Source organism: Kogia breviceps, chromosome 2 (genome assembly GCF_026419965.1).
Source record: "Kogia breviceps isolate mKogBre1 chromosome 2, mKogBre1 haplotype 1, whole genome shotgun sequence".
Taxonomy (NCBI): domain Eukaryota; kingdom Metazoa; phylum Chordata; class Mammalia; order Artiodactyla; family Physeteridae; genus Kogia; species Kogia breviceps.
The window spans coordinates 84582120-84594185 of NC_081311.1; the positions used below are offsets into that span (position 1 = coordinate 84582120).

The 12066-nt window shown below is 40.0% G+C and overlaps 1 protein-coding gene across 2 annotated transcripts in view; it reads left to right on the plus strand.

The window, feature by feature from the left end:
• Positions 1 to 12066, plus strand: part of NUP133 (nucleoporin 133) — a 56487-nt gene that overhangs the window by 4213 nt on the left and 40208 nt on the right. For both annotated transcript variants that reach the window (XM_059053887.2, XM_067025749.1), the window contains 7 exons: positions 241 to 344; positions 1478 to 1585; positions 3520 to 3654; positions 4276 to 4446; positions 6036 to 6191; positions 6504 to 6574; positions 10027 to 10174. In XM_059053887.2, coding sequence (XP_058909870.1) covers positions 241 to 344; positions 1478 to 1585; positions 3520 to 3654; positions 4276 to 4446; positions 6036 to 6191; positions 6504 to 6574; positions 10027 to 10174 — 893 coding nt within the window. The remainder of the gene's footprint in view (positions 1 to 240; positions 345 to 1477; positions 1586 to 3519; positions 3655 to 4275; positions 4447 to 6035; positions 6192 to 6503; positions 6575 to 10026; positions 10175 to 12066) is intronic.

Below are 12066 nucleotides of genomic sequence, written 5' to 3' on the forward strand. Positions count from 1 at the left end.
TTGCCTTTAGTTATATTTCTAAAAGTAGTTGTCAAAGTTAAATGGATCTCTTGTTTTGGATATTAATAACTCTTGAATTATTCGAGAGTATTTTTTGTTGTGAGTTAACCTCGTGTGTGTGTGGTGATTACTTTTTTAGGTGAAGATGGTGGCAATGAAGAAGATTTTGGTGTGAGGAAATTTTAAGTTTTTCTTATTCATACTTTAAGATTAATTACATACCTCATTTTTTTTCTTCAGTTGACGATCAGCTGACTGTTCACATAGATGAAGGTGGATGGGCTTGTCTGGTCTGCAAAGAGAAACTCATTATTTGGAAGATTGCTCTGTCACCTATCACCAAGGTAATGGTTCTTTAGAGAGCTGGAAGGAGAGAGAGGAGAGGATTCCTAACTGGCTCTGAATTTTTACCCTAAATTTTTAGAGTTGCTGGAGGACCATCATTTGAATCTACTCAAGCATTATAGATTTGCATTTTCATAGCAATATGAAATACTGAGCATATCATTTCAAAAATGTGTCTCCCCTTATCATGATTTTAAGCAAGATCCATCTTATTTACATTTAATAAAATTAGACACATGGAAATTTTTAATGAATGTCGTGCTAGTCACTCTGTCTAATGAAGTCTAAGACTGAAAGCCATCCACATAAGCTGATGAACTGAGTTTCTTAGAAGATAGGAATGTATTTCACTGAACCTAATGAATGATGCATAATAAAATAGGAAAAAATGATACCAGTTTTTATAACGTAATTTAACTTTCAGTTGTCAACTTCTCACAAGGGGGTTTTCATTTTGTACATCCACTATCATACCCTCAGCAGCCTCTTTTTCTTTCTGCTCCAGATCAGGCATACTCTCCTGTACCACTTGTGTTCACTGGGCCATTGTTCCACTGGGACTTGGGCTCCCACTTACCTAAACTGGTCATATCTGCTGGCCTCTGTACTGCTGCTGCCTAGAAAACCGTGTTTGTAGTTTTAGGAGCATAGGTGAGGGAGAGGGCCTGGGGTGGGCATCCTGAGTTAGCAGAGGAACCCTGATACTTGGCTGAGTCTAAGAAATGTTTTCTAGGTGACTTGGAATACTAATTCTGTGGTCATGCTGATTTTAAATGTCAACTAAACAAATCAAGATTAGACTGGGAAAATTCCATGGGAAGCCTACACATTTCTTTCAATCAATAGACTTTTTGGTCTGGGAAGAGATTGGAGTAGTTTATATTAGGGGTCTGGTCTAGCTGCTAAGTTTTTCTGATTCTATATCTCTTAAAATATTTTGTTTTAAAATTACTGAAAATGATGATGAAAGCCTGATCAAAAAGATTTGAGAAGAAAGAGTATTTGTAGAATGGTATTTGCAGCAATGAATTAGAATCTAAAATATGCAGAGAAAGGAAATAGTGAAGCCAGATGTATATTCAAAAAATTGGATTTGACATGAAAGATTTTTTTGTTTGGATTTGTTCTGTAGTTATCTGTTTGCAAAGAACTTCAGCTACCACCTACTGATTTCCACTGGAGTGCCAACTTGGTGGCTCTCTCTTACTCTGCTACCTCAGGTGAAGCATATTCTACTCAGGTAGGTGACTTAAATGCTTATTGAAGTACATTTTTTAAAATAAGGGAATTCTAGGGCTTCCCTGGTGGCGCAGTGGTTGAGAGTCCGCCTGCCGATGCAGGGGACACGGGTTCGTGCCCCGGTCCGGGAAGCTCCCACATGCTGCAGAGCGGCTGAGCCCATGAGCCATGGCCGCTGAGCCTGCGCGTCCAGAGCCTGTGCTCCGCAACGGGAGAGGCCACAACAGTGAGAGGCCCGCGTAGCGCAAAAAAAATAAATAAATAAGGGAGTTCTAAAGTTGGAGGAATCATCCAGCCCAGTTCTGAAACGTAGCTATAAAGCTACAGGAATCAAGACAGAGAGGTAACGGCAAAGAGATGGACACACAGGGCAGTGGAACAGAATAGAGAGTAGAGATATAGACTCACTTGAGGATGGCCCTTTGATCTTTGACAGAGGCACAAAAGAAGTTCAGTGGATCAAGGATGGTCTTTTCAGTAACTGGTGTTGGAATCATTGGCTGTCTTTATGGAAAAAAGAAGCATTCCTCCTAAACCTCATTCTTTATGTAAGGATGAACCCAAAATGGATCATAGATCTAAATGTAAAATGTAAAACTAAAAACTTTTGGGAGAAAACAGGAAAAAAAATTATCATGACCTGGGATTAGGTGAAGAGTTCTTAGAAATTACCAAAAACATGATTCATAAAAAAAAAAAAAAAAGATAGATTGGACTTAATCAAAATTTAAAACTTGGCTCTGCCAGAGGCACTGAAAAGAAAATGAAGAGAGAACTACAGACTGGTAGGAAATATTATAAATCATATATCCAACAAAGGACTTGTATGTAGAACATAAAATGAACCCTCAAAGCTTAGTAAGAAAACACAACCCAATTTAAAAATAGGACTTGAACACTTTACCAAAGAGGATATAAGGATGTCAGATAAGCACATGAAGAGGTGTTCACATCATTAGCCATTAGGAAAATGCAAATAAAACAAGTGAGATACCACTACGCCCCTATTACAGTGGCTGAAATGAAAAGCACTGACACTACCAAGTGCTGACGAGGACGTGGAGCAACCGGAACCTCATACGTTGCTGGTGGAACAGCCACTTGATTTTCACTTCTTACAAAGTTCAAGTACCCTTTCCATATGACCCAACCATTTCATTCCGGGCTGTTTACTTTAGAGAAAGAAACGCTTATGTTCACACAAAAAACAGTACGCTAATGTCATAGCAGCTTTATTTGTGATAGCCAACGGCAGAAACGATCCGAATGTTCTTTAACAAGTGGATGGATAAAGAAACGGAGTCATCCATAGGATGGAATACTGCTCAGCGGTAGAAAGGTATGGGCTACTGATACATGCGGCAGCAACCTGGATGAATCTCGAAGACATTATTCTAAGTGAGATAAAGGTTATACTCAGTGTCAAATATGCCAGTCTCAAAAGGTTATATTCTATATGATTTCATTCGTTTGGCATTCTCGGAAAGACAGAACTATAATGATGGAAATGGTGATTGCCAGGGGTTAGGATAAGGAAGGGTGTGACAGTAAAGGGAGAGTGTTAGGGAGTTTTGGGTGCAGATGGAACTGTCCTGTATCCTTATCGTGGTGGTAGTTACATGAGTCCACCGTGTTTTAAAATTCACAGAACTGTAAAAAGCAAAAGATTTTATGTGGTCTGAAGAGAAACCAGAGTATAAAAATTCATAGAACTGTAAAACATAAGGAGGAAAATGTCAATTTTACTGTATGATAATTTTTTAAATATGAAAAATGGAATTTTTATTTCTGATTTATGTTAATAGTACATTGCCCCCCCCCAAAAAAAAAAAAAAAAAGTACATTGCCCCAGTTTCTTTATATCAGTGTCAGCAAACTCCCAATTTGGGCTCCTTCTTTTATTGTGGTTGCTGAGTGTTGTGGTCTTGTTTTGAGGCTGTTGCTGTCATGGTTGCCACCAGAGAAGGATCCATCCGCTATTGGCCAAGCCTTGCAAGTGAAGACACCTACACAGAGACGTCCGTAGATGTGGGCGGTGATAAGACTTACAGTTTCCTAACAACAGTGCAGGTATATGATAGATATTCTTTTATGTACATTGGAAAGCTGTGATGTGGCTTGGAAGTGGGATTTAAATGACTAAAAATTCGGGGTTTTGAGCAGATCGTACAGGCAGGGGGTGGGAGGAATCAAAAAGAGGCAAGAAAAGAATGTCAAGATCTAGGATTTGAACACTTAGACAGAGGGAAGCCCTTCTCATAGAACTCTGAAATATCAGTAGTGCATAGTAGCTGACGTTATTCATCTCTGTCAGAAAGATCTTCATAAAATGACTTAGAAACTCTTAGACAGGAGGAGGAATGGTTTGCTAATATATACTCTGCAGGTTTACTGAAGAAATAAAATCTGATACTTGATTTGTTGAACCTGCATGATGGTAAACCTATAACTTAAAAATCAGAATTTAAAAGTACATGCAGTTAAAAAATTTGCGACAAAGTTATTCTGTGTAGAATTAATATTAAGTGAATGGATTCATAAGTGATTTTAATAAAATAGCACTGTTCTTTTTTATTCTTTTAGATTTGTTTTAAGGTACAGATTATTTCCTTCTGTATCAAAGTGATTTGTGTTAATTTTCTTTTCTTAGTCTTAAAAATGCTTAACTAATTTTGCTATGTTTGTTCACAGGGAGGAAGTTTTATTTTATCCTCATCGGGAGGCCAGCTGATTCGCCTGATACCCGAAAGTGTAGGAAAAATTCATCAGCATATCCTGCCTCAAGGGCAAGGTGTGCTTTCAGGAATTGGTCGGAAGGTTTCTTCTCTTTTGGGAATTTTATCTCCTAGTAGTGATCTCATAGTAAGTTGATAAAATAACTTTGTTTTACAAGCTTCTTTCTTAGTGAAATCAATAAGTTGTCAGTTTCCTATGAAGTTGGTATTGCCTCTCTGTGAACGGTGGTGTACATGAGATGAAAGCTTTGATCTTTCATTGAAGCATTTTTATTATGATGGTCAAATGAGTTCATACCCTGTAACGTTAATATTCTTAAGTCACACAGATTATCTTATAAGTACATTCTTTGAACTAAAACTATGATATAAAATTATAAATATGTTTAAGGATTAATTTTGCTTTCTAGACATAACCGAAAGTGTGTTCTCCACCACCATGACTCCAGCTGTCTGTGCAGATGACTGAAGTCTATGTCTGCTGGGCTTCTGCCTCAGTCTGGAATAGTGAAGGGAGGCTGCTGGGAACTAACGTGTGGGGGGCATCTGCTCTCTGCTAGGTGCTCCATGTTTGTTACCTCCTGTAATTATTAGATGACGTATAACGTACAGAGCTTCATCTCCAATGTGTAGATGAGGAACGGGCCTCAGTGAGGCTAAATTGCCCAAGGTTACAGAACCACTCAGCAGCAGATTCATGCCCACGTCTGTTTGAATTGAGAGCACACCTTTTTTTAAAACTATGATGTTCCCTCCAATTTCAGGTTGCTATTATTATCTGCTTCCTTAACTGGTCTTTGAACCTAAAACTTTACATGTCTGGAAACAAATTGCTCATATTCTCTTCTCTCCTGTTGACTTACAAAACTCATTTCTCTTTTGACCTATTTCTAATGTCACTGTCACTTTTTTCAGAGACCCAGGTATAAAACCCTGATGTGTGTGTGTGTGTGTGTGTGTGTGTGTGTGTGTGTGTGTGTGTGTCTACTTACCAGGTTCTGTAGGTTTGGCTTCTTTCATGTCTCGCTGCCATCCCCATCTTCCTGCTTCCATTGTAAGGCCCTAATATGCACTCTTAGTAAATTTCCCCTAATTCTTGGTGCCAGTCCGCTTTACTCACTGTTGGCCCCTCCGGTCCCATTAGTGGCTAGAGTCATGGTGACAGGAGGAGTGGAGACAATTAGGGTTTTCACTCGACAGTCCTGTATACTCGACTTAAAAAACACATCTGTTCTTCAGAAGCAAGAAAGACGAGGTAACATACCCACGTGGAACTACACACAGCCCTACCAGATTCCTTCTCCTGTAACACAGCTCTTGTGTTCACAAGCCATTGAGACTATCTCCGTTGCTTATTAGGTTTACACACTCACATTTAAGACTGTGCTGTGTGTGAACCTTAGTTTTACTTCTTTCCTGGTTATAATCCACATTCCAATTTAGCAGGACTGTGTCTTGTTCTCTGAAGATCTTGTGACTTTCCCACCTCCCAACTCTGCTCTTCTGGAGCCTTCTGCCTTTATATTTCTGCCTGTGGAAATCCTCCTTACTCAAGGTCTGTTTCAGGATCACTCCTTCCTTTGAATCCTAAATGAAGAATTCTGCTAGGATTACTAATCAAATAGTTATAAAATGTACTAATTTTGAATTTCAGAAAAATAGTTCATTAACATTAGAACTTAATAATCTATAAACTTTTATCTCCTCTCCATATAGCTTTCCAGTGTCCTTTGGGATAGAGAGCGATCAAGTTTTTATAGCTTGACAAGTTCAAACATCAGTAAATGGGAATTAGATGATTCTTCAGAAAAACAAGCACATAGTTGGGATATAAATAGAGTCCTGAAGGAAAACATTATTGATGCTATCTGGGTAAGGAACAGTAACATTCATCTCTATAATTTTCATTTTTGTGAGATTGCGAGTTCCTTTAGTTGTTGTATTTATTAGAACACATTCAGTGTAATACACAAAGTTTTAGCCATCATATAAGCTGAAATGGAGTAGTCAATCTTTAGAAGTATTGGAACTCACTGATTTACTTAACTTTTTAAATGCATACATTCATTCAGTAACTGTTTGACTTACCGTGGCTGAGGCACTTTAGTAGGTGCTGGGGATGTAAAGGTGAAAAGAAATGATTCCTAAATTCAAGGAGCTTACATTATTGATATTTTCATGTAGGGATCTGAAAGTAACTATGAAGCTATTAAAGAAGGGGTCAACATTCGGTATTTGGATTTGAAGCAAAACTGGTAAGCAGTTAATTTGTCATGAAGAACATAGGAGTTGTTTGGGAACTCAAACTGATGTTTGTTATAAAATGGTGAGCTGTCTTGCTATCTGTTTTTTGAATGCCTCTAATGCTAATCTTATACTATTATGTCTTAACTAAATCGTTTTGTGTTGTCTAGCGATGCTAATTCATTTGAGAAATATAGGCAGTTGTCAGCCTTCCACTGTGTGTTCCATTAGCGGTCTGCCCTCGGTAGCAATCTGTCTGTTCTGCTGTCACAGCCGGAACCTCTAAGAGCTGCCTGCCCCGCTGCTGGGGGTGCTCCATGCTGTTATTTCTCCCGACTCTGGAGATGCCAGGCGCTCTTCTCCAGCCCTTTTTCTGTTGCTGAAGGAGCTTTAGCCTGTGTTTGTGGCGGTATTGATTAAAGGAAGGATGGGGTGAGGTTTTGTCGTGGCGATACAAGTTAGAACTCAGTCATGGTTTATACTCAGAGTGAATTTCCTCTTAGAAATGGTGCTCTAAATGGTGCTTAAGATCCCAGGTTAGTCTGATAAAGCTACTTAATCCCATGTTATTGTTTAGCTTTAATACCAGAGGCCATATGGAACTTAAAAACCATTTGTAATATGGCTTCTGTGGCAGAGCTCATAATGAGTGCAAATACATGACTTGTAATTTTTCAAAACACAACTTACTAGAAGTTAAGGACTATTTTTATGCGTTCTAGAGTAATTTAGTTTAGTAGAACAAATTCTTCTTGTTTCTTGGCTTGAAGTTGTTCTGTTTAATTTTTCTCTCTTGGGCTATTGAGACTATCAGGACCCTTCTTTATAGTTTCTGAAAACCTCATATGTAAACTATCAAAGAAGTAAAAATAATAGTATATATTTAATTTCCCAAAACAGTTTCATTAAATACAGTGTATCTTGTTTTCATTTAGCTTTACCAGACCTTCATAAATTTAGAACTGCTGCCAGGACACAGCCCACTGTGGGTGTAGGATGCGGGGATGCGGACATTTTTTCATGTGTAGTTTTCAGAATGGAGACATGGGTTGAGAGCAGAGAAACATGCTTAGGACTGGCTGTGCCGAGGCAGACCCTGGGCGCCTACCCCCGGTGCTGTCATGCTAACACAACTCGATTCTTGTGGGGCCTGTAAGATGCAGCTCTCACCCTCCTTCTGGGCCCCCCTCCCCACCATAGCTCCAAATGATGCGGTTATCGCTCTTTTGAATACTCTTGTTCCAGTGATCCGTGCAGACTGTTCCACGTCTGGGTGGGTCTCTTCTGTTTAAGAAGCGTGTGTGTCTCCCTGATGCTTATTGCTCCTCCTTGATCGATTGCTCCTTTGGGCCAGAGCTGCAACCTTGGCTCCTATTTGCAGTGAACAGCCTTATGAGTTCTTTTACCAGATTATTACTGACGCAAAGCTCAGGTAGCTTCATTCTGGATTTTTTGAAATCACAAATGTATTGCCCTGTGTATACTTGCATAAAAATTTGTCAATTAAAAAAAATTGTTTATTTTGGCTGCACCGGGTCTTGGTTGTGGCACGTGGGCTCTTCATTGAGGCATGCGGATCTTCTGTTGCGGCACATGTGCTTCTCTCTAGTTGTAGCACGGGGGTTTTCTCTTCTCTAGTTGTGGCGTGCAGGCTCCAGGGTGTGTGGGCTCTGTAGTTTGTGGCATGCAGGCTCTCTAGCTGAGTTGCGTGAGCTCAGTAGTTGTGGCGCGTGGGATCTTAGTTCCCCGACCAGGGATCGAACCATGTCCCCTGCATTGGAAGGTGATTCTTTTACCACTGGGCCACCAGTGAAGTCCCTGTCAAATTTTTACTGATTTGCAGAACTGGTTATCTTCCTATCATCTTTATTACCTAAAACAGCTTCATGTTTTTTTAATCAGGAAGTTTGTTTTATAAAGATGTCAAATGAAACTGGTGCAAGCACCACTCCCTGAGGAATCCTCTGTTAGCTGTGTCTCTGGGCCTCAGGGGGCACCCCTTACCCCATGGCGGTCCAGTCTTTGGAGTGACTTCAGTGTCGAGCCTCATCTGGGCGTGGCTGTCTCTCCCTCCCTACCTGGTGCGGAGGGCGGCTTTCAGGACTGCATTCTCTGCAGCCTCACTCGCTTCCTTCTTACATGTCATCAGGAGCTCTTTAGGTCTCTGCCAGTATGTTCGGATGTGAGCCAGTGTCCTTGAATTCTTCCCAGGAATTCAGGTAGAAGTGATAAGGGCTGGGCAGCTGGAGGAAGTGAACAGTGGAGAAGGGAAATGAGAGCCGCGTTAGGACTGCTTGGTTTGAAGTGCATGTTGTCCAGCCACTAGCTCGGTTTATTATTTTTAGTTGTCAGTAGAGGGTGCTTGCCACCCTGTTAATATTTCTGAGACTTGAAGGAGAGTTGCTAAAAATGCTACTAAATGTTTTAGAAGGGTTGAGATTAGAGGCCAGTTAATTGGTTGGGGGCAACAGCTTTGATAGACTTGAGAGGACCATAATCACTTTAAGATGGAAAAAGGTTTGTTTTTCACATATACAGCAGCAGTTCTGTGATTGGTTATTAGAATTAAAAACAAAATGTTTTTCCTCTGTACAAATGTAAGCTTTAAAGAACAGATTAGATCAGGGCTTGGCAACCTTTCCTGTGAAGGGTCCAAAACTTATATTTTCGGGCTTTGGGGACCATGTGGTCTTCACTGCAGCTCTTTTACTCTATCAGTGGTAGCATTAAAGCATCCATAGACAGCACATAACAAGTGGCGTAGCTGCATGGCAAGAAAGCTTCATTTACAAAACCTCCGCCTGGGCTTAGTTTAGTCTGAGAGCTGCACTTTGCCAATCCCTGTAATTGATGATTTGTTGGTCTTTTTAAGTCAGATTTATTGAGTTATATTTTACATATAGAAAATACCTTGCACCCTTTTTAACGTATCATTTGGTGAGTTTTGACAGACACGTAGTCATTTAACTAGAACCACAATCAAGATACAGAACAGTTCTATCACTCCAAAAATTCCTTGGTACTCTTTTGTCAACCCCTCTCTCCCCTTGCAGCTCCTGGCAACCATTGATGTATTTTCTGTCCCTCTAGTATAAATGGAATCATAGGATATAAAGCCTTTTGAGTCTGGCTTCTTTCACTTAGCATAATGCATTTGATAGTCATGCAGTGGTTTCTTCCTTTTTACTGCTGAGTAGTAGTTCATTGTATAGATTTACCGGGATTTGTTTATCTATCCAGCAGTTGAAGGATGGTGGGTTGTTTCCAGCTTTAGGCAATCATGAGTAAAGCCACTATAAACACTTAGACACAGGTTTTTGTGTGAAGATAGGTTTTTATTTCTCTTGGGTAAATATCTAGGACTGGGCTTGCTAGGTCATACGGGAAATGTGTGTTTAACTCTTCAAGACATTGCTGGACTGTTTTCCCAAGAGGCAATAGATCTTTCTTTCTCACTGATTAGCGATGGGCTCCTGATTTTGTCAGCGGCGTGGCACCTGGCGGACAAGCCCTGTCTCGTCTATTACTCGCTGGTAACAGTAGAAGATAACGCCTACCAAATGTCAGATGCAGTGACTGTGGAAGTCACTCAGTATAACCCACCTTTTCAGGTAAGGTTTCCATCTGTAAGTTAAAGTACAAAGTGACAGTAACATGCTGAGTTTTTTTCCTAACCATTGCAGGTTCAGATTCTTTGAGAAATTCATCTGCATAGCTTGGAAGTACATTTTATTTTATTTTTTTAAAATCTCTTTATTGATTTATTGTTATCATTAGTTTTGGCAGCTTGTGGGATTTTAGTTCCCTGCCAGAGATTGAACTTGGGCCCTCAGCAGAGAAAGTGCAGAGTCCTAACCACTGGACTGCCAGGGAGTTCCTGGAAATACATTTCAAATAGCTAGTGTTCAGGCATTGCATTCTGTTTGCCATCTCGTACTCAGTCCTTTGTTCAGCCTTAGCTAAAGAGAAGCGAGAGTGGGAGCCCCTGACGGTGAGCAGCATGTCTCTCCTACTGTAGCTCTGTGAAGGGGTCTTCATCTCGGCATCACTGAGAAGAAAGAAAACACTGATGATGAGCTGCAGAGTGAAAAATAAGGAAGAAACCTTATGTGAATTTGGGCTCCGTTTTTGTTGTTGTTGGTTTTGTTTGTTTGTTTTTTTAACATCTTTATTGGAGTGTAACTGTTTTACAACGGTGTGTTAGTTCCTGCTTTACAACAAAGTGAATCGGTTATACGTATACATATGTTCCCATATCTCTTCCCTCTTGCATCTCCCTCCCTCCCACCCTCCCTATCCCACCCCTCTAGGTGGTCGCAAAGCACCAAGCTGATCTCCCTGTGCTATGCGGCTGCTTCCCACTAGCTCTCTGTTTTACGTTTGGTAGTGCGTATATGTCCATGCCTCTCTCTCACTTTGTCCCAGCTTACCCTTCCCCCTCCCCGTGTCCTCAAGTCCATGCTCTAGTAGGTCTGTGTCTTTATTCCCGTCTTACTCCTAGGTTCTTCATGACCTTTTTTTTTTTCCTTAGATTCCATATATATGTGTTAGCATATGGTATTTGTTTTTCTCTTTCTGACTTAGTTCACTCTGTATGACAGACTCTAGGTCCATCCACCTCACTACAAATAACTCAGTTTCATTTCTTTTAATGGCTGAGTAATATTCCATTGTATATATGTGGCACATCTTCTTTATCCATTTATCTGTTGATGGACACTTAGGTTGCTTCCATGTCCTGGCTATCGTAAATAGAGCTGCAATGAACATTTTGGTACATGACTCTTTTTGAATTATGGTTTTCTCAGGGTATATGCCCAGTAGTGGGATTGCTGGGTCATATGGTAGTTCTATTTGTACTTTTTTAAGGAACCTCCATACTGTTATCCATAGTAGCTGTATCAATTTACATTCCCACCAGCAGTGCAAGAGTGTTCCCTTTTCTCCACACCCTCTCCAGCATTTATTGTTTGTAGAGTTTTTGATGATGGCCAATCTGACCGGTGTGAGATGATATCTCATTGTAGTTTTGATTTGCATTTCTCTAATGATTAATGATGTTGAGCATTCTTTCATGTGTTTGTTGGCAATCTGTATATCTTCTTTGGAGAAATGTCTGTTTAGTTCTTCTGCCCATTTTTGGATTGAGTTGTTTGTTTTTTTGTTATTGAGCTGCATGAGCTGCTTATAAATTTTGGAGATTAATCCTTTGTCAGTTGCTTCATTTGCAACTATTTTCTCCCATTCTGAGGGTTGTCTTTTGGTCTTGTTTATGGTTTCCTTTGCTGTGCAAAAGCTTTTAAGTTTCATTAGGTCCCATTTGTTTCTTTTTGTTTTTATTTCCATTTCTCTAGGAGGTGGGTCAAAAAGGATCTTGCTGTGATGTATGTCATAGAGTGTTCTGCCTATGTTTTCCTCTAAGAGTTTGATAGTTTCTAGCCTTACATTTAGATCTTTAATCCATTTTGAGCTTATTTTTGTGTATGGTGTTAGGGAGTGTTCT